Source organism: Rhamphochromis sp. 'chilingali' (genome assembly GCF_963969265.1).
Source record: "Rhamphochromis sp. 'chilingali' genome assembly, chromosome: 4".
Taxonomy (NCBI): domain Eukaryota; kingdom Metazoa; phylum Chordata; class Actinopteri; order Cichliformes; family Cichlidae; genus Rhamphochromis; species Rhamphochromis sp. 'chilingali'.
The window spans coordinates 36,315,270-36,339,110 of NC_137948.1; the positions used below are offsets into that span (position 1 = coordinate 36,315,270).

Consider the following 23,841-nt stretch of genomic DNA (forward strand, 5'->3'; position numbering starts at 1 on the left):
CATGACACACTTGGCGTTAAGAGGTTAGTAGCTGGAGAACTGAGTTAGCAGAAAGGGTTACTTTTGTTATTTGTTTCTATTCTCTCATCATTTTTTAAATGAGGTGTCTTCATAGAGTTTCTTTTGTTTAAAGTACGAATGACCCATTTTCCCTTCACCGGAACATAAAGTCTTGGCTTTCCCTTTGTGAGGAGTTCTCCTTAACCAGATGTGTCTCTACATGGTTCGAACGTGTGAGTATGATGGTGATCCTTTTGAACTGTGTTACCCTGGGAATGTACCAGCCCTGTGAGAACATCGACTGCTCCTCAGACCGATGCCAGATACTACAGGTACAACGCAAACGTGCACGAAATCCACCCCTAGCTTGTAGCAACATCCCATATAGTCTCAAAGGAAACTGTATGTGTGCTCTTAACAGTGCCTTGTGTGTGTGTGTGTGTGTGTGTGTGTGTGTGTGTGTGTGTGTGTGTGTGTGTGTGTGTGTGTGTGTGCTATTTTGTTTTTATGCAATCATTTCATATGAATTCTACTTCCTATGGACACATGAACATGTGGTTCTGATAAAAATATGTTTGATCCCATAGACGTCTGTTAAGTAAAGCAATACAGACTCTTTTCTTTTGCTGCTTGGAGACGAGTTGTGTTTAGATGCATAGTCTCTCTCATGAGGTCCATTCTGAGCCAGGAAAATCCCTCTGATAACATAAATATTCCTTTTAAAGTGATGTATGAGCTACAGGTGTTGAGGGACCTCTTTAAAGGGTCCTAAAAGTCAAAGGGACCAGTTAGACTGGTTTATGTTCTGTATATTTGATTCGAATCGCACGGTCATATTGCAGAAAAGAAGATAGAAACACACACTGATACATCCAAACTCAGCTTTATCCCAACCTTACCTCATTTGCCCATCATGCTCTTCTTCCCCCCATGCTGGGCACTGTACCTGCTTGCACTGACTCACTGCTAGCTTGCGGTCTTTATGCTGCAGCGAGCATGACTCTGTCATGTATGGCACCTCTGCAGCTTCACTTATCATTTGGCAGGACACCGAATCTCTTCTCACTTATGTCAAAGGTGGCTCGAGTGGGTATAACATCTGTGCTAGAGCCTGCGCGCATATGCCTTCCGTCTGCTGGGGCAAAGAGCTTGCTGAATCACACGCAATGCACACGAGGCGCTGCACACATCATATAGCATAGCAGCAAACGTAGACGCACACAGTAGATTGATTCAAGTGTCTGTGGGGGGGGTGGGGGGGTTGTTGAGTTGGATCTAATAGAATTTCTCCTCCAAGTATCTATAGACCCTATTCAGTATGAGCATGGATTTAGTGGGCTACAGCCCCACAGTCAATACGCTGCTCTCAGAAAATCTACTGTTCAATAACATGATCTCCATGCTGGCTCAGCAGCGAAATCTATAAGCTCTAACAAATGTGGGCTGAGAGACCTTTGGAGGCTTAGGTGGCCACTAGCAGGCATTGTTGGATGATGGATGAGTGCAAGTCCATTGTTGTGCAAAAGTGTTGAGCTACCCCTCCTCTCTTTGGAATTTTTTGAAAACGCAGATTTTTCTATTTGTTTGGGCCTTTCATCCACACGTAAACGGCGTTATCGATCACTGAAAATGGAGATTTTTAAAAACTCCGTTTTTGCGTTTAAGTGTGGACGAGGAAAATGGGGATTTACTCATGCAGCATCAAAGTCGTCTTCACTCAGGATAGAGACAAAATGCTGTTGCTGTTAATCTGACTATCTGCAGTTTTTACACACTTACATAAACACACGCAGTTACTGTCCCTCCATTTAGAAAGACAGAGGTGTGACATAGCAAACTTCTACACTGGGGGTTCGGGGAGGGGAATGAAAAAATAAAGTCAGATGTTTTAGAGAGTTGCAGAAATGGCACGAGACATAAGTGCTTTTCACCATTTGCTAAAGTCTCCCTTGGGTTAGCAAACATTACCGAAGGTAGCACCACATCCATCTTTCCAGCAAAGGTCAAGGTTGGAAAGTCTGACCACTCCTCATTAGTAAGCTGGTCTGGCATACCTGCACTAAATAGGATGCATGTTTTCAGCAGCAAACAAGTCAGGAAACAAAGATCCACCTTAATGGTTCAGATTTGGATCACGTCGCTTGCAGTACGTCGCTCTGAAAATCAAATTACAGGCAACACTGAGCGTGTCAGTTTGTCTCTAATCCCCCAGTATGAACAGAAAGGAGCTCCAGCTAATCTAGGCTTTTTGCACACAACAGCATCGACGAGCTGAATTCTTGGATTTGTTTAAGTGTGTTTTTCTTTTCTTTTTTTATTAGATGCTTGATAAAAGATATGTGAGGTGTGAGGATTTCGACGTGAGGCTTACCTCTGATTACTGCGCAGAATAATCGTTTTCCATTACTTCACCTTTTAAGGAAACCTGTTGATTTGAGCTTGACGGCATTTGGATGATGTCATGGAAGAAGCGTCTTTGCTGCCATCAGTTTGCTTTTCACACACAACATCATCAAAAGTCTTACTGTGTGCAGACAAACAGTCTGTCTCATTCATCAGGAAATCTGTTAAATTTGTGCTTGTACATTAGGCATGTTACATTTAGAGGAAATATGTACTGTATAATGGATCTTTAGAGCTGTTGCTAAAGCAAACCAAAATACAACAAAATTCATTGATATTGAGTTTTACTGCCTGTTATGGTAAAAGTTATGGACCTGGAACCAATTAATGGAGGATTGTAGAAGAAGTGATAAATCATTTAGCACAAAATGAATAGATGAGTTTATTCAATTGTAGACATAAAGCCTAAAAGGGCCTACGGCCACTCAGAGGATCTAAAAACTGTGTTTATAATTTGTGTCAAAATAAATCTAGTTGGAACCTTAACTTCAATTTTTCTACATGTAGTGTTGATATACTGTATTTTCCACACTATAAGGCGCACTTAAGATCCTTAAATTTTCTCAAAAAACGACAGTGCGCCTTATGTATGAATTCTGGTTGTGCTTGCTGACCTCGAACCGATTTTATGTGGTACACGGCGCTCAAACATCTGTCAAAACATGTTTTAGTGTGACTTTGGTAAGCAAGAAGCTGCACCGCTTGATGGATTGTGGGAGCATTACGGCTACTGTAGTCAGGAGACTCGCGGAGTGATCTGGGTCCTAAACTCCGTCTGTTCAGGTCTCAAAGTCAAACGAACACTGCACACTAGGGTTGCCAACCGTCCCTTAAAATACGGAATCGTCCCGTATTTCGAAACAAAAGTACACGTCCCGTATTGAGCTAATAAGGGACGCACTTTGTCCCGTAATACAGTGAGAATCAAAAGTAGTCTATAAATGTTTATGGAATTAACGCTTTGTTTGAAAACATAATTCCCAGCCCCTCTCCTGCTTTGTGACCAATGAGCTGACAGCACACTTACGAGTATGACAATTCAGATTACCACTCATCTCATTGGTCGAGGAAAGGTCGCTTACGGAGAAAATACCGGAAGACAACAAATGACCACAACAAGAAGCATGGCCAACAGGGAAACAAACGCAGACACTGCGGTGCAAGTCTCGGACGACAGTAAACCTAAAGCTGGGCAGACACTGTGTGATTTTTTCAGTCACGTTATTCAGCTCCTGCTCAAACTGCACGATTGACTCGCAGGGGTTAGAAGTTGGTAGGTCACGATGCAGGGTCTCACACTATACCACCCGATGCTCTGATGCGACCTGAGTGCTCACACTGTGCCTCCATAACATGAAGGTTATAACAGAAAATCTGTCGCTCTCTCTCTCTCCGTCTTACACTCACACAGACACACACACCACCACCATCAACTTTGCTAAATTGCTAATGAAAAACATTGATCGGGCAGCTGTGATTGAGCAGCAGTGTAAATCCAACTGTTTTCACGGTTGTTGTGGTCGTGATAATTTTGTGATGCCACATCGAAAAGGCTCGGATGAGCTTTCCAAAGTTCTCCAAGTTGTGCCTCCGTCGCTTGTGTCCAGATCACACGCTGCACAGCCGTGCTGCTCCGTCTTTTTCACGGCGTTTACGTGTTTGCGCGCGAGCAGTGTGAGCGGCTCACGAGCGATTGATGATCGGGAGCTGGTCGTGAGGTGTTAATCACTTCTCGTTACCCCACGTATACTACACGACGCACGATGAAGGCCAAAATCGGTCCGATCACTCAAAAATCGGCTCAAAATGGGCCTAAAACCGCACAGTGTGAGCCCAGCATTAGAGCAGCAATGTTTGTTCCCCTCAGAGAAAGGGAAGAATGGGAAAAGGAAAACACCTGGCTGGAAAAAGTTAATATGGGCATGTGCAGTGAATATCAGCGCTATGTGGCCAGAAGTGTGATAATATAATTTATTTTGTGTAATAAACAACTGCAAGAATAGATGATTACAACAAATAGATGACTAATACATAAAAGTAATACATAGATGAATAATGATGATGAGTTATGATGCGTAATCATGGGAGCAAGTGGGTTTACAAACAGGAGCAGCTGATTAGCATTAGAAAAGCTGAAATAATACCTCAACTGAAGCCAATTGTACTAAATGCACTAAATGTGCACTGTTACAAGAATGTTTTTCTTTCTATTGTTTTCTATTATTTTAAGTTAAGCAGGACAGAGTTCTTTTAAAGAAAGATTTACTTATATTCTCAAAAGTTAAGCATGACAGGCTTCTGTTTAAGAAGGAGACCTGTTTTACTGTGTTAATGTTGTCATTTTGAGCTAAAAATAAATGGCTAAATGATCATTTGTTTCACATGTGTTCATATCACAAAGAATACACATCTACTTAAATCAAATTCAAGTCAAATGGTTAAAAAAATAATTTCACACACAAAAAAAGAGCTAGAAAATTCACCACACTGGGAAGGGTGAAGACAATTGGGTCGCCCGGCCCTGGCCACGAGGTGTCCCTTATTTATTTTTCAGGGAGTTGGCAACCCTACTGCACACTGTGAGTTAAAAACTGCCTAAATTCTTTCATCTTTAATAAAATGATCAGAGTTGCTGCTTCACCAGGTGTAACAAATAAGTTTAACATCCATGAAAACAGAATCTATTAAATTTAGCAGAGTTAGAAGTTAGCAGGAAGTTAGCTCGCTAGTTTCCACCTAAACATGATATACCATGTTCTGACTGAGGGATTTCTGAAAAAATTAAAATGTACAGCTCTGCTATCACTTCCAACATAAATGAAGACAGAAAACTAAACAGGCATTTGCCAAGTGGTTTTATTTATTTATCCGTGCATGTGTGTGTGTGTGTGTGTACATTTGCATCTGCTTGTCTATGAGATGCAAGGCCTTTTCACACACATGCATTATTTATTTAATGTAATCCGTTTTTCAGTGTTAAACCTATAAAGAAATGACGATTCTCCTGGTCACCGTTTCCATGAAACTTAAAAAAACAAGCAAAAAAAAAATAAATTGTGAGTTCAAACGATGATTAAAGTCAGTTAGTTTCACTTTTGCACGCTAAATTTAACAGACGTCTCTCTCTGTGATCTTTTTGTTTCCATCCCAACAATGATTCATCATTCCTGCTGCCAAAAGCAGCCAGAAATGACGTTTTTCCTTATGTTTTCCCTTATGTTTTCCCTTATTAACACCTCGTATCTCTGTTTCTTTTCTGTCAGGCCTTCGATGCGTTCATCTACATCTTCTTTGCTATGGAGATGGTTGTAAAAATGATCGCTCTGGGGATCTTTGGTCGACGCTGTTACCTCGGGGACACGTGGAACAGGCTGGATTTCTTTATCGTCATGGCAGGGTGAGGACCTTCTGTTCCATTTATCTGACTCCTCTTTCCACATCAGGAGACTCACACGGGTGGGAGCGCTGAAGGGTTTTCTCTCAAACACATGTCTTGACAGCTATAACATCAACAACAAAAACAAATAAATAAAATGTAAAAAAATAATAAAGGGAAAGTATGAACTCGTGCATTGTGGGTCAGTGTAATGCTAATTAAATACACCCAAAGGGCTACACTTAAACATTAGCTGATTCTTTTTCAGTAATTTTCACTGTTCCTCTTCGGTCTGCTAATATAACTTGTAAATGTTTCATTCCACATTTAAACTGGAGCTCTCACACAGAGAGTGTTTGAATTATTCGAAAGTTCAAATATTTAATTATGGTCAATTCTGTTTCGCTTCTGTTTAAAGGCCAGGTTCCAAATCCCTTTTTGGCTCATCCTTTTTTGTCTTCCTCTACAATTCACAATCCACTGTGCTGCGATGCGTAGCCAATCAAGTCGGTGTTACAAATGTAACATGGCAGTGGGTATTAACGTGTGGATAGTAGCTGGCTCTCACTTGGGACGTGACTGGCAGTAACACAGTGATGATGCGACTCAGCTGAGCTAATCATCTTAATGGAACCTATTGAATGAGCTGAAATTACCCAGCCACAAATTCTGTCAGGGTTACTGATGTCTCGAAGGGATACCTTTAAATGGTAAAAAAAAAAAAAGGTATGAAATATTTTTCTTTGGACAAAGTCAGCCATTAAATGTGTGTGTGCTTTTTTTGTTAACTCTACTGAGCTTTTGTGCAACTAAGGGATTACCGACTCCTGATGCTAATCCTAACCCACTCCAGTGTACCAAGTATAATTTTGTTCACTTGTCTCATTAGTAGTGATTTCCCACTCTCTGCAGCTTAGTTAAATCCCTTGTTATGACCATCTATAATGTTTCTCTTTTAATCGCAGTGAATTGCTCAGTTTCTTGGAGCACTGGTGGTAGAGGTGGGCCAGTCGATCCAGTAGTATTGATACCAACACTGATACTGGTATCGGATCGATACTAACGTGACAGGATCGATACTTTGTGTCTGTCCTCTAAGTTCATGATGTGCTGCACCCTGGTGAACCTTTTTGGATGTATACCCTGTAGCACATTTCAGTAACAGAAGTTGACCCAAAGTGCTTTAGAGACAGGAACATTTATATTTTACATCTCCAAAAAAATCCCAGTTTAAAATATACATGAGAAGTTGAAAAGTTTTGTTTGTGATTGTGTTCAGAATTTGCAAATTGATGATGATGAATCACGAATGACACATTGTTCTCTCCTACATAAGCTGCCTTTACAGGTTAAAAATGTTGGTATTTCTATTGGCAATACAGGCTCTGCATTTACTTGGTAACAGACTTATACCAAAATTTGCAGTGTCGCACAGCACTAGTAGGTTGTGGTTGGGGGCGTTTTGTTTTGTTTTTCTAATTATGTAATGTCTTTTTTATTAATATGATCTGACTGAAATGCCAATTTTAGAATAGATGTTTGCATTTGAAAGGACATGACGAGGACACTGCCTGTCTGAAAGTTACAGTTTGTAATGTTAACATTGTCGCCTCTTTCAAAAATATTAAGGATGTTTTTAAAATCTGGTTCATTTAGTTAATTTGGTCTAGAACTGTGGAAGGGCTGTTGCATTTTACCTCTCGTCCGCTTCACACCAAACATTTAAGTTTGGTTATTTTTTTCACCTATTAAAGGGTAATGAACAGCTGATTTGCTAGTCAGTGCTGTCGTATCATGAACAGAGTCAGAGCACATGGTACAACAGCAGGAAATACAATGTTGCTGTACTTTACCTTTTATGGTTTTAGAATTTAGCCATAAAGAGCTCATAATGTCTACACTGCACGTGCAGCTCATATTTAGAGAACAATGGTTGACGGAGACCAAATAGTAGGGCTGGGCGATATGACCCAAAATTCATATCTCGATATTTTTTAGCTGGATGGCGATATAAGATATATATCTCGATATATTTTATTAAATAATAATGCTCCATAAATAAAAGAAAACAATGTTGTTTTTGTGCATAACAAAAAGCTCACAATTGTGCAGTCAAAATGTAAACTAAAAGACGCTGAGCACAATAACAAAGACAGATTTCACAGCTGCTCTGTTCCCAACTTGTACTGTGTGACTGACAGCCTGGAGTTTGAAATCCGCTTCGCAACCACGTCTCTTAACAGGTGCCATTTATGGTCCTTATACACAGTAGGGTAATATTACGTTGAAGCACAGTACGTATCACTCCGCGAGGCTCAGCCGTAATCCTCCGACAATCCATCAAGCGGTGCAGCTCCGTAGCTTACCAAAGTCGTACTAAAACATTTTTGACAGATTGCTGAGCGCCGTGTTCCGCATAAAATCGGTTCGCGGCCATCAAGCACAACCAGAATTCATACATTAGGCGCGCTGTCAACTTTTGAGAAAATGAAAGGATTTTAGTCCGTGCAGCACCTCTGGGCTGCATGGCGTTAGCGTGGTTAGCTCGTTAGCGTGGTTAGCTAGCTAACACATTGACGCCGTCCAGCCCCACGCACGGGGCGATGCGCAGTAACTCGTTAACGGAGATTTGCCGTGTCCATCTTGTCGCTTCCTGCAGGTGAAGCGATGGGGGAGGAGGGGGAGTTGTGTTCAGTGAAGGAGAGGCGAGGCCGAGTAACGTTGCGTAGAGACGGAAGTGGACGAAAGAGAGGCAAACTTGCGGCTCCACAAGTATAATTATAACGTAACATAGACTATATCGATATAAAGGATATTGTCAGATCTTATATCTCGTATAAAAATATATCGATATTTTTTTAAAAACTCGATATATCGCCCAGCTCTACCAAATAGTGACATCTGTTGTTAAAGACGGATACGATAACGGCCAAAATGAAAATTATGATTATTTTGGACATTAGTGAGATCATGATTATTTATCTCAGTTATTGGTTGATTTGTTGAATTGTGCGTAAACATTTTTTCAGCCCTGCTTTTTCACCTAAAGTCGGTGAAACTCATACAATAAAAATAAAGGCAAATACAAAAACTGTACCAAGATTTTACTCAAAATTAATTTTCTGTATTACTTTCACTTTCTACATTATGCTACACTCCTGTTAATAAAACCATCTCTCCACACAGAAGGCCTGATCACCTGGTCTCTTAGAAGCAAAATATAAAATCTCTCTCTATTCCCCTCTTTGTCATGTTGTATACAGCACAGCTATTGGAAAAGTAATTGCTTGAGGGGATAATATGGCTTTTGTCCAGTGACTATTTTTCCTGAAGCCTTTGCTACTGAGAGTATTTAGTGTATACTTATCTTTGGCCATTATGTTGGTGATTTCAGTACATCTTTGTGAGATGGATCAATATGCGGACGTGCCACACGGGCTCGCATTTGTGGAGTTCTGTGCTGATGTTGGGTGATTCCTGTTAGCAGCCATTGCGTTGGTTTTCTTGGACGTGTGTTTGTAGTGTGCTTTCAGGTGGTAGGATAGCTCCAAACAATGAACGGTATTCCGAAGGACAAGCTCTTCACCTTCAGCTGTATCTGTCTTTTAATTTAGCATTAGTAGGACAGACTACAGCAACAAACATGGTGCATAGTGCAGGTAACAGCTGTGATTGGCACATATAGTGCATGCTCATTGTCAGGCAGTGACTTAGGAACCAACTTGATGTGATGAAGCACGCATTGTCACTATTGGTCTATTGCGTTCATTTAATCATGGGAAGCCAAAATTTGATTAATATCTGCTTATCTCCTGACACAGTGGGACATAATGGTTTCTAAGTGACTGATGCTGGGATACATATTAAAAAATTATGATAGCTTTTAATAAACAGCTGTAGCTCAGGAGGTGAAACGTGGTTGTATACTAGCTAAAAGGTTGGTGGTTCAATCCCTGTTTTCTTGGGCAAGATATTGAAGCTAAAGATGCTCCCGGTATGAGTGTGAGTGCGTGTATGAAGGTTAGGAAGCACTTCGATAAAGAAACAGTCCTTGTATTAATACGTGTGTGTGTGTGTGTGTGTGTGTGTGTGTGTGTGTGTGTGTGTGTAAATGAAGCATGTAGTAGAAAACCCTTTGAGTGCTCAGTCAGTTTACCATTTAATAACACGCTCAGATTTAATAGCTGTTACGCTATTCCATTTATGCTAAGCTTACATCAGCTCTTGCACCTAAAGTTCCTATTGAGCAAAGCCAGATCTTTGTTTTCAGGTCAGCAGTTATAAGGCTCCGGCTCACATTTGACTTTATCAGTTCAAGTTACCATCAGTTAATTATGGGTTTTCTTACATTATTTCAGACAGTACAAAGTTAGACATTTGTTTCTGTATACACACAGAAAGACAAGTAGCAGTTTATTTTTTTTACTGCATCTTGTCATCTGCTCTGATTAAGGCAGCCAATAGTGTTTTATTACATCAGAAGCTGGAGGCCGGGCTACGAAAACATACTATTACAAAATTGAGAAAAATCAAAACTCAGACAACATCAAAGCAACCAAGCAAACAAGGAAATTGACATAACACAAAATCCACTTGAGAGAATATTTACAAGGACAACTTCAAAGTTTCATAAAAATACATGTTATGTACATGTATGTTATTAAGGTTAATTCACAACCAAAAAGAGGAGAAATGTGTCCTGGCCTGGGTACCCTGTAATGCAGCTATCCAAAGGAAAGAACAGCTGTTCCTGAGTGACAGGAGATTACAGTGGTAAATACAGAGTTTACCCAGCATGGCTTAGTATTTAAAAAAAATACATTAAAATAAAAACTAGGCCAGGAAACTATACTAAAAATCGATAAATACTGGACATTTTATCACAAAAAGGAAACAAAAGACACGACATACGATGTTTATTAGTGCATCATTCTCCCAGATTTCAGGAATAATAATATTGGAGCCTAACATTGGAGTCTCTCAGACTCGCAGTTTCACTGGCAGTGCGAGTGGAAGGCAAGAAATTAGAGTTCATGGCAGAATAAGGAGTAAAATAAGCTTTGGCTAGAAGAACGTTTCCAAAGCTGGAGTGCCACGCTATCACTTAGCACGTAAGAATTAAAGTAATTAACATGGTTTGAAGCAATTAAGTTGTATCCTATTATTTTTATGTTCTCAGGATTTGTAAATATACCATTAGTTTGCTGCATACTGCCTCCATGATCATTCCCATTCAAAAACAGAAACAGGTTTTCTGGTGACACCTGTGTAAAAACATCTTGCATCCACAAACCTTAAGCTTTTGACAGATGCCTTAAGGATGGAGAATGTCCAAACATCAAAACTAGATTTGACATCCTTGTTGCTGACCAACAAAAACACAATCACGTATCTGGGTGACCAATGTTTTTAGGGAGTGGAATGAATAGAAACACAACACTCACAGTGCTGAAATATGTTAAAATCAATGACTTTGTAGACATTGACAGATTGTATTAACATTAGTCTGTGTTCTTGTTCCAAAAACCAAGAACTTAGCGTTTATACTAACCGGTTAAATTAGCTGGAACCGTGCTGTTGTCTGTAAGTTAGGGCCACTGCGTTTAGAGGCAATCAACAAAGGAGCTCTGAAACATCTGCTTCCTGCTGAATTTCACTGTGTAATCCACAAAGAGCAGCAGTCACATTAGAAATGATTGTGAGTTGTGATTCTTTTCTCCACGATTAGTCGTAGGGATTCCCCAACTGCAGAGTCTAATCCTAACCCTCTACAATGTAGGTATAGACTTGTACTTCAATGAGTACTTTTTAGTTTCTTACTAAGATTACATTTCATAGCCTGTACTTTTTAACATTTACTTGAGTAAAGACACTGCATTAGCACTTCAACTTTTAGTTGAGTATTTCAAACACAGGTATCTGCACTTCTACTTAAATGAAGCCACATCATTTCCTTAAAGATTAATAAAGTAGCATTCTGATTCTGATAAAGAATGTCTGTATTTTTGGCACCACTGGCCACAGAACATTGAAGTATGCTTAATTACACTTTCCTGTCCACAGGGTGGTACATTCTAAATTACAGTATTCACACGGTGCCAATGCTATATAATTAAGGATGCAGACTCAAAACTCTAAAAGTCCTAACTTCAGTAGATCCAGTCACTAAATAGGAAGTTTTCACAAAGGTATATAACAGCTAGGTGCCCCTAACAGCTGCACGTGATTAAGTGTGATCAGAAATCTTGGCACTTTGCTGATCTGAAGCATTCAGGCCTCACAATGCACCCTGGTGCCGAATGTGACGAAACAGCAAACAAACAACAAACTGTTTGAAACAAAAAAGGAAGAATCAAGGTTCCTGTGACCCAGTCAAAGTACAAATCTCAGCTGGACTAAAATGATTTGGTGGGACCTTAAGAGATCTGCGAATAAATGAATGGCCGCCAGTGGGCCATAATTCTTGCATAACGATGTGAGAGACTTACAAAGTCTTACAGGGCAGGATTATTTCAACTTATTGCTGAGGAAGTGCTTCTACAAGTTACTGAATCATGGGCTGTACTTGGTTTTTCCCAGGACCGCATGGAGTCCTGTTAAAAGTTTCTGCTTCACATCACTTTTGTAAAATGGGTTCCATCAGTTTGTCAGCTCCATTATGAGTAACTGTACCTGTTAGTCATACTTTGACAAGCTTCTCAAAATGTTACAATGAGTACAGACCAGCTTGAAAACAATAGTTCACGTTTAAAACTAAATAACCTGTACCTATACCCACTGCCTTTATTATATTTTTGTGTTTCTGTGGGTCCCAAATTATTTTTTGTGTGACCGTCTTTATTTTTTAATAGTCTTTCTCAAAAAATTAATAATCCAAAGAGCAAATAATCCAAAATACAAAAGATTTGTACAAAACAACAAAAAAGTTGATTCTCTTTGTGTTGGAATCCATGCTTATATCGTTGAAAGTTCCTATTACTAATGCATGCCAGTCTTCCTACTTACTTAATGTACTTTAGTTACACTATTATAGGAATTGTAAGTATTTTTTTTACAAATAATTGAAGATATCATGCTCACTAATACTTTAAATTGCTAAATTCAGTCAAATTGTAGCTTTCTGCCATAAAGTTTCCTTTTGTGGCTTTTTAATTTCCTCTGCATTCATCCTCTCCTTTTTTGATTTTCACTTTCAGAGAATGGGGCCAATTTTTCATTCGGTTTCACTGAAATAGTTTCTCCAGATTTTCCAGCTTTACAGTCACTGGCCCTGAGGCTACAGAAGATTCTGCTTCCACCATTGAGCTTCCTTTTAATATTTGATCTAGTCCTTTTTTCCTCAAATCCAAAAAATCAGCACACAATGCCTCATCATCATTTCTTTGCATCAGCCCGCAATGTTCATGCATGCATGGTATGGAAGAGATACTGCCATCATCACCAATTACTCCCTAGTCGTGCGTCCACCACATGCAGCGTGCTTAGCGACAAGGAGGAGGGGGGACATGATAAAACGTTGCACCCCTGGGAACTAGTTTACTGCAAACACAAACAGTAGGCGAGCTGCAGGGAAGGGATTAGGAGCAGTGTGAGGCTCACACCAGGCTCAGCTTAGCTTGCCTGTAGAGCTGAACCCTGCACACAGTTAGTGAGGGAATATTGTTCGAACTGCATGTTTTTGTGTGTTGACTGCTCTTGGATTTGGTAGATGCCAAAATTAGTCCAAAAGTTGCCTTTTTATAAACTCTCTTTAATAACCCCTTGCTCCAACTACATGCCTCCATTAGTGATGTGAAAGGCTGCAGGCAATCATCTTGTGTAAAAGATGTATTTTTATGAGGAAATGTTCTGTACATTGATATAAAGCTAAAGAATAAGCTCCTCAAACACAAAATCGACTCTTAAAAGTGTCTAAAGTTAAGCTTGCAAACCTTTCTTCACTTGTGAAAACCAGTTGGCAGGCTTTGAAGGGCAAATTGATAATAGATTGATTTGTGCACATGCATGCAGTGATGCCTCTTCTTTCACTCCTACTATGTCACATTTAAAACCTATTACTGTATATAATAGTGCTGAATACAGTGAAGTTTATGAAGCTAGCGTTGGTTTTTAGTCATTTTTCCATTCATCCTTATTCTTTGAGGCCTGGCAGAGCTGAAGTGGTGATGGAAGTCTGCGTATTAAGAGCACTGTATTTTATTTTTCAGTCTATCTGCTGAGAGACAGGAGAAGAAAATTAGCTAGTAGCTAAATCTGGCACATTGTGTTTATTCTGATTAGGCTTGCTGATTAGAGGAATGGTTTATTTGAAGAGTTTTAGCCAGGACAGTGCAGAAATAGTACTGGTGAAGGTTATGATGTCGTGGCCTGATAGATTTGTGGGAGTGGGAGTCTTTTTCACACATAAACGTTAGTCATGGATTATCGAATACATACTTCCCTTAGGCAGTAGTTTTCATTTTCATTGCTATGCAGATGAAACCTAAATTTATCTCTGAAACCAGAAAAAATAAATCAATTGCCATCATGGAGATTTTTGTTCTCTGCTGTTAAATTCTGAGTTTATTGGAGTTTATTTGGCACTTTTTCTTCTTCATGTATGCTGTATAGTGTTTTATAGTTTATACCTGACAGGTTTTGTTGTTCAGTGTTCTTGTTTCTTGTTTTTCTGCTACTGTGTAATGTGAGTTTAGTGTTTCTATTTTGATCCCTTGCGTTGTAGTCTAGCTTTCCCAGCATCCTTTTGTGTTTTGTCAAGTCCCCAACTCTGTCAGTTACTTGCATTAGGTTATCTTTTTCCATCTTTTTTGTCTTGTGTTTGGTTTCAATTCCTTTAAAAGTTAATTTATTAGTTTCGGCTCCGTCTTTCCACTCTAGTGTGTCATCTATACCTAATTACTTTCTATATCTATTTAAAGCCTCAAGTCGTCTTTGTTCCTTGTTGAGTTGTACTGTGTTCTCGCTTTGCTCATGTCAAGTGTGGTTCCCTGCATTGTTTTTACTCAAATCTCAGATCTTAAGTTTGGTGATAAAACATAGCTTGGCTCTTGGTGGCAGTAATAAAATTTCTTCCAATGAGTGACGCTGATCCTAATTCGTTGCAACGCTGCATTATTCCATTTGCCTAAAGCAGAGTGGACAGTGAGCGTTTGAGAGAATAAAAGAAATACACACTAAAGCAAATGAATGCATTAGCATTGGCATTATACAAGGTTGTCTTTACTGACTTAATGGCATCTGTCTCGTGTCTATTGTTCAGCATTAAAGCTTTTTTTCACTCACATGAGGAATGTGTTTGTCTGTAGAAAACTAAAGCTGGGTGCACACCTCACAAATGTCAGACTGATCATGATTGTGATTTGAGTGTATTGACTGATTCGGCTGAGCTAGATTGGGTCCTTTCCAGGTTTAGTTGATGTTAGCAGTTGACAGGTTAAGGAATTGAGTGTGTGGTTTAAGTGTAAAATAATTTCTCTCCTCCTCAACCTAGCCCTCATTAATCAAGCTGGAGTTTCTAACCAAAATTGTTTAGATTTCTGCTTTAAATGTAACTGGATTACTAAAGCTGTAATTTTCTCCATCGCGGCCCATGTAAGAGGTGAAGTGTATGCTTCAGTGTGAGCGTATCCTTCTGCGATAATGTGTTTTTAGGGATAATGTTAGAGAGGTTATCGGTGAACGCAGGCTGAGCTTTGTACCTCCTCTCTCAGGATACATTTAGTCTCTCAGCCCCATGTCCTCTATCTGTCTCTAGCAGTCAGCCAAGGAAGCATGACAGGAGGTAAAAACATGCTGTGTTTTGAGGATACGACAAGGGAAAAAGAAGAGATATCAAAGCTAAATGTCAGGGTTCATAAATTTACACATTTTACACTTTAAAAGCATTTCTTTAAAACCCATCAGAGGAATGACAACAAGGAATGTACATTATGTTTCTCAGGCTCTTGCAGGTTTACTTGACTGTTGTTCCAAACTTAGTTGAAATGCTCCTGTCAAGTCATCAGTTTGCTAATTGCTTAGTAGTGTGACTGTTGCTCAAGCTACAGATGTTTGCATGATTATCTCCTGATGTAAAAAGCTGCACACTTTCACTTGCTAAGACATTAGCCCCAGAAGTTTTAATGAGCCTATGTTCCAACTGACTGCCAAACTGCTTAGAGTTTGTCTGGTCTTTAAGGTAGAACTGGAAGATTAGTTTCTATAACTTTATGTGGTCTGATGCTTCACTTACACTGGACTTTTCCTGAGTTGTGGTGGTTCCTTGCCAATAGCACCACTAACAGTTAATGGTGGAATATCTAACGGGGAAGAATTTTCACAACCTGAGTTGCATCCTAATATACTACCAGTCAAATTCGGTAGACCCTTTCCTGGCACGGTGCATGGCTATGTGCTTGATTTTATGCAGTTATGCAATTGGATGAAAACACCTAAATTCAAAGATTAGGAGGTGTGGCACAATACTTTTGTCCATATAGTGGACAAACCGAGCTGAATGAGCTTGTGAGGCCCCAAGGCTGGATTTTGTGTTTCCTACCTGTTGCAGTTTAGAGACGTCTCATAACCACCATACTGTGAAAGGAATCTGTACAACATAGCTATTTCATATAGTCAATAAAATGTATGTCTGTCTAACATAATAACACTTACATCTAGGCAACATATTTGCTGTTGTTTGTATGGTTTAGTGGTTGGTTTTAGTTGAAGGAGCTCCTGAGATACTTGCATCAGCCTCCATCTACAGTGACAGCTGTGTCACGATGGTCAGATTATACTTGTCTAAACAAAGTTTCCCATTCTTTGGTCTTGCCATCTGTTTCTCACACTTCACATATTACAAATATGTAAAGCTTTGTTTTGTACGCAGTAGATTTAGAAACTGTGTAACAAGCGTATGTTTGCATTATACATCAGCCGTCTCCCCCGTGACATACACTGAAAGGTGGCAAACCGTACACTGGTAAGCACAGCAGATGGGAGGCCATAATTGATTCTTATTTACATTGACATGACTATATTTATACATATAGTCATGCCATATATATCACATGTTCGCCCTCTCGTTTGACTGAAATATGAGCTGTCCACTGTTAACTTTTCTCTCTTAAAAATGACTTAGCTTTTTTTTTTCCTGGGTTTACAGTTACATAAACACAATAAAAACTTTATGATGTGATGGAACATCATGTCACCCAAGGAAGCAAGCATCTATTCTTCTAGTACAACAATCCATCAGTAAATCTAAAGACTGGCAAAGGTATAGCGTTCAGTGTTGTTGAAAGAATTTCAAAGTGAAAGTGCTGCAGAGAGATACTCATTCATCTATTTGTGCTTTTTGTTGTTGTTCATTTCTTCTCACAAGGATATTTCTATTGATGCAAACATGAGTCAGGTGGCTTAGTAATAGAAAAACCAGCAAGTATAAAGAAAAAAGCTGTTGGGTTGTGAGGTTCCATTAATCAGATAAAACTCATTGCAGACATCTACCAGTCTGGGATATGTTGAGTTTGGAAGATGGGTCTATGCTTTAAACTTTATGCCATGTCTCTTTTGAGACATTGTGAGTGATTTTGCCAGTGCACTGTTATTTATTTATGTTTTAGTGTTGATACAGCTCACACCGATGGAAAGAGATTCACGATAATCATTAAAACTCAAATCACTTTTATCTGTATTATCAATATGTTTGCTTCCTACATTATATTTACCCGATACAGTGTGCAAGCTTGAGCAGCTTTAGATGTTTAGATTCTTTTCCACCACACAGTATCATCAGGGAGGCGTCTAATCCCAAATCCTTTCTGCAGCATGACCCCAAACATAGAGCTAGAGTCATGAAGAACTTTGTTCAGCATCAAGAAGTGCTGCGACAGATGGCCTGTCCCCCGCAGAGGCCTTATCTCCACATCATGGAGTCAGTCTGGGATTACATGAAGTGACGCAGGAACAGTTTTGCCAATGAACTGTCGCAATAAACAAGACCAGTTGATTGTTATTATTATTGTTGTTGTTGCTGTATTCATGCAGGTAAGCTAACTGAAAGTTTTACTTTGGTGATGGTTGTTCTAATTAACATTAATATAACTAAGTTCAAAATCAATCATTTCTCTTTGATATCAGTTTGATTTCAGGGTAATCAGAATGTTTCTATTTCTAAATTGAAGGCTGCTGAGGAGCAAAAATAATCTAGTTACTCTGTTCATGCTCATGAACATATGATAATATAATCAAGGCTTTGCCAAACCTGTGAAACAGTCTATTCCTCTTTACTGAATCTGTCTTCATGCTCTGCAGAGAAATAACTAGTATTTCTATGGTGGGACTCAAACATGGGGTGAACAGTCACTTGTTACAGAAACTATACATTCATTTATTTAGCATCTTTAGCTTGCTTCGCTAAGATATAGCTAGTATAAGGAGGTATGTAATGTATAATGTATGATCTTGCTTTAAACTTGACCTTCTGAAAACTATCAAGGACTAGGTGGGACTTTGATGAGACACCCCAAAGCCAAAGGGGTGAAGGCGAACAGCTGAATGAGAGACTTAAACACCCAAAAGGATTTCAGGCACCAAAAACTAGTTCATAAAGTTTAGACACCATAAATGACTTGGTTAGCTTTAGGTACCAACAGTATTAGAGTTGGTCCCTGAAACTACTCAGAATGTTGTAAAATGATTGTTTTGTGAATTTTCTAAACCCATATTTTATTCACAGTAGAACATGGAAATCTTTTTCGAGCCGTGCTTTATTGTTTCCTAGAATTGAACATTTTCTCAGTTTAAGGATTTTATTTAGTTCTGTGTTCTGTTGTGAAGAAAATGTTTTTTCTGTTTTTATTGACACAACATTTTTTTTTTTTTTTGAAATATGGTTGGAATTTTCATTCGAAATGCTCTTACTCTGAGTAAAAACTGTATCACTGTTGCCACAGACCCAGCATATCATAGCATGAATTCCAAATATCCCATAGAATGAGAATGTACTGGAAAAAACCCACAGCATGGTCCTATAACTTAAGAGTCAAAGCTCTCATTTACTTAGCACTATTACCTAGTTGCAGCCATTAGTCAATAAAAGTGTTTTTTTTAAAGAATTAAGAAACAAAAGCAGCTATTTCTTATTTATTTTTTAACACAAAGTATACATTGCAGCTTCTATTTTGTACCAATCATATAATAGACTAAGAAAAGCGCACAAAGAGAATGACACAAGCTCAAATTAACATCAAATAATGTCATATGATGTGACCTGACATACTAATTCAGTACATGTGCAATCTTTTCAGTGTACAAACAGGGGTACTGCTCTATACGTATTTTAATCAGGCACTTTCACATTAACACTGCACAGCTGGTGCTACAGGTGTCGTCAGATCAGTATACTGTAATTAGTTTAATTTGGAAATGACTCATGTGATTAGTGAGCTAATGATCCTCAATAGCTTTTGACACAAAGAGTACAGTAAATGAATCGTGTGAATCTTGTATCACAGAGCATCAACTCTCTAAACAGACATATGTATGTTCAGAGCTGATAGCATATCATTAATATATTTGTAGTTTATGCTTTACAGTTGACTTTACTTCCATATTACTGCTTCTGGACTGACATATTTAAATCCATAAGTATCATATATTTCATGCATTTCGAGTGACCCATGTTTGCACAAGTCTTTGTGGGGTTGAGTGTAAAGTGAGAACAAACCTGTGCACAGCTTTTCAGTCAACTGGTACTAAGAAGCAAAATATACAGAACCAGGTCAATGACTCTGTGCACATTGACAGTAGTTTTGCCTCTGTGCAGCACCACAGTGGATTTTAAATCAAACAAGATGTAACTGAGGTGCAAACCTTAAGCTTTAATCCAAGGGGTTTAACAAAAGTGTTGCATTAATCGTTTCACAGTTCTAATGATTTCAACACAAAATCCTCCATTTTCACAGGTTGAATTGTAATTGGACAAATTAACTTAATTTTAAGTATAAGGATTTTTTTTTTTTCTGCCTGTCCCATTTGGTTCTTTAGCCATCAGAATTGTTGTCTGAAGACCAACAAGGATACCCAATGGATTTACTTTGCCAAATGGATCATCGTGGCATTGCCATATTGGTCCATTTGGTCGATCTTTGTTTTTATTATTTATTATATTTTATTTTCAGATGTTACAGACGGGACAGACATGAGTGAGGGATAGGAAAGGGAGAAAGAAAGAGGAAGGAAAGGGAAAACAGAAGGGGAGAGGGACAGTGAGAAAGGGGGGGAGAAAAGAAATAAAAATCTCCTGGATCACCTGTTGAGAGAGGAATAGAAAACAAGCAAAAAAGACAAAAAAAACAAAAACAAAGCAACATACTAAACACAACACCATCGCATTAATCTAGCTAAGTGTAAACAGCAGTAAATACTAAATATTCAATGTTGTTGTGCAGCACGCAGGATAGATGTGCTTCGAAGTAGCAGCCAAGAAAGGTGTAATTTGGGTCTACGAGCAGTGAACACCCGTGTGCATACCTGTGTGGATCAGCGCGCTTGTATTCCAAAGGTTTCTCCATGTAACGATCTGCTAGGGAGTGTGGGGGGGCCACAGCCCTATCCTATAAGGATTATTTTTAATACTTGGATGAATATTTTTGTAATCAATAGAGTCTAGGTCACCCGATTTCACCCGATGTTGTGTTTCCTTCCTTGAGATACTCTGCCAGGCCTTCAGTTGTTGCTTGTTTGTGGCTCTCCCTGCCTTCAGTTTTCTCTTCAGTAACTGAAAAGCAAGCTCTACACGGTAGAGATCAGATGGCTGATTTAAGAAAAAAACATTTCTTTGCCTTGAGAAACTCGTGGGCTGCTTTTGCAGCATGCTTTGGGTCATTATATATTTCCACTGTGACGTGCTGTCTGATCGGCTTTGCAGCATTTGGATGAATCTGAGCAGAGAGTGTCAGTCTGTACACTTCAGACAGCATCCTGCCGTCAATAAACTCTAATGACCTGCTTACATGGGCAGCCATACACTGAAAAAAAGGCCATGTTGGATTTACTTGATTCAATAGTGGACATTGGTTGCACACAAATGTTTTGCTTTGGCAGAAACTCAACACAACTTTTTCATATTCAGTAAACCTGTGCATTTTGTGTTCATAAAACGCGATTGAAACATGTTTAGATGAAGTAAGTTGAGCTCTTGGAATATTTTAATCCTTCACAATTTTGTCATTTTATTTCAACACTATTCAATAACTTTTACCCCAATACTACTTGGTGTCTTCATATTACATAATGTTCAACAAAGTCTAGAGTCTGGTTACCATAAAAATTGAATGGATCTACAACAACTAACGTCGCCCTATCTTTATCCTGGTTGCTGGGAAATAACCCTGAAGTGATAGGTTACAAGGCAGGGTACACCCTGGAAAGCTCACAAGTCTATCACAAACAACCATTTGCACTTACATTGACAGGTAATTTAGAATCACCAATTAACCCTAACTGTAACAACTGCATGACTTTTAACTGTGGGAAGAAAGCAGAACGCCCAGAGAGAACCAAGTGCAAACTAGCCAGACAGTGGATTTGAACTCAGAATCTTCTTACTGTGAAGCAACAGCACTAACCACCACACCACCAATCCAGACTTAACAAAAGTAGGAAAGCTATGATTTCAAGGCTGAATTTTTTTGTACGTTTTTGTACGTTTTTGTTCTTGACAGGTTAAACCACAATAAATAGCGATAGCATACGCCTGGTGTGTGTGTAGTTGTCTGCCTCTTATAACTCCATTGATTTTCCTGCAGTTTGAAATCTCGTGCGATCTTGTGAATTTCATGAGTTCAGCAACTAACCACTCTTACTAGATTGTATCAGGTCATCTCAACAAGAACAAATTAAGTTGTTGAATTTCGTACAGATTCTTCATGATTTAACTACGTTCATAGAAACATGAAATTATTGTGTTTAAATTACAAGTTAGACTTTTTTAATGTAACAACCACCCAATTTACTTTTTTCTGTATACCAAACAAAGTAGAGGCGGCTGCTCGACTTGACTGAGATGGATGCCTTCCTGAAACCACGATCCAAAGCACGTGAGACTGAAATCCCGTGCAGTGTCGCAGAAAGTTATTGACTTACTTCACTCGAACATGATATGAACAATTTAATCTAGCCTCTCTGCATATCATGTAGTTTCTACATTATATAGTTACACTTAACTTTAAAGCATGGGGCACTTATGTTAAATACACGCAAGATTCTTACGTAAATCCAAGAGTTGACCAATCCCTTTTTGTCAGTGTACATGACCATGCCATATCATTGCCTTCACCCTGCTGTCTTTTATGCTTCAGATCATGATCCATTCCTTTTAAAGACTCTTTTTGAAAGTCTTTGGACAGTTTTTGGCTCTAGGTGTTTTCTGACAAACTCTAATATGAACCTCCTGCCTACCTGCCTAAACCCTCTATATTTAAATTCTTGATGGTGCTTATTAATTGAAGGACTTGACAGTGATACATCACCTACTCAGGACTTTTCTTGACTTGACTACATGTTGTGAAGTTGTTGTTTGTTTGTTTTTTTTGCACAAATCCATTTTATGCATTTGTTATGGTTTCATTTGCTTTGCAAAAGTAATATAAAATGCAAGTCCACCACTTAATGCCAGATTTAGTGAGTGAACAGGCCTCACTAAATGCAACACTTTTGTTGAACTAAAGCTGACGGTTGACACTTTAGTCGCACCTTGTTTGCCCAATTTAACATCTACCGATTTAACAGGCAACTCTACAAAAGAAGTACAAATGATCCAAAAACATATGTAAAGCTAACTGTATCCTGAAGTGTAAGAGGGTGTTAAACTTGGTTGAGTCAACACATGCTAACTTGTGCTAAACGAAGACATTAGCTTCTAATTTTAGATTTGCCAACTAAGTGTTTTTGCCCGAAATGTAACGTGTGAGACGTCTAACTGGAAGAAACAAGGAAAAACCAGTGAGAAATGGGTAATGTGTCCGCAAACAGCTTCAGCAGACAGCTGGCTTTTATCTTTGACAAGATATTCACATGTCTGAGCATATAACACACACATACGGACATGTGCGTGAGCATCTGTACTCTGCTTGAGATGTAACAGTAGCTTATTAGAGCTCTGACGCCACATGGCACACTGTGGGAATGTGAGAAAGGAAAATAACGTGCGCACCGAGAAAGTGCACATACACACACACTGACGATGGAACAAAACTGATGAAGAGCAAACAAAGAGGAGTGGAGAGACAAACTAAGTGACACAAGAGGAAGAGACTGAGGAGAGACTTCACAAGGTGGATTGTTAGCAGAAAGGATCAAAGTAAAGGGCAGGAGGGAAAAGGTAAAGAGAGTGGAGTAAATTACAGCATTTGTAAATGGCCGTGTCTGTTTTGTGCTCACGTCTGTGCGCTCCTCTATCTTTTTTGACTTGCAAACCACTTCTGGGACTGAAAATCTACTGCATCCATTAATCTCATTTTAATAATTGATGCCATCTTACCCAGAAGGAGTTTGGCCTGGACTGTTGGCATAAAATGAGACATTTAGCATGTTCCGGTAATTGCCATATTAGTTTATCCTTGCCTATTAGACCACATTTTAAGCCATTCAGTGAAATGGCTTAAAATGTACAATTTCTGTTGAGCTGCGTTGTTGCTGTCCAAGGCTATCTACTGCCTGAATCACCAATTATAGTTAATTATAGAGTTCTGCTTATACATGTTTCTTATGAGTGTAACGCGGGGAAAAAGAACTGTTGCTGAACAGCTGTTGATGCTGGTGTGCTGTAATATATGTCCATGAAGGAAACAGCTCTGAAACATAGTTGCTATACTACATGTGACTCGTGCAGGGTTACCTGCATGTACACGATATATTGCAGACTTTGACAAAATGCAGCAACTCATACAGAATTCAGTCAGTCTTAAGAGCTTTTTTCACACCTTGGCTCATCGGATTCAATTCATGTGAGTTAGCTTTGAGACACAATAGCTAACCCAAAAGATTGGCACTTACAAGATGCATACAGACAAGCAATG

General features: G+C 39.0%; 1 protein-coding gene across 1 annotated transcript in view; it reads left to right on the forward strand.

The window, feature by feature from the left end:
• The first annotated feature begins 229 nt into the window (after positions 1–229).
• Positions 230–23,841, forward strand: part of LOC308396365 (voltage-dependent T-type calcium channel subunit alpha-1I-like) — a 168,836-nt gene continuing 145,224 nt past the window's right edge. The window contains exons 1-2 of the mRNA XM_080881602.1: positions 230–332; positions 5,667–5,800. Coding sequence (XP_080737728.1) covers positions 240–332; positions 5,667–5,800 — 227 coding nt within the window. The 5' untranslated portion in view covers positions 230–239. The remainder of the gene's footprint in view (positions 333–5,666; positions 5,801–23,841) is intronic.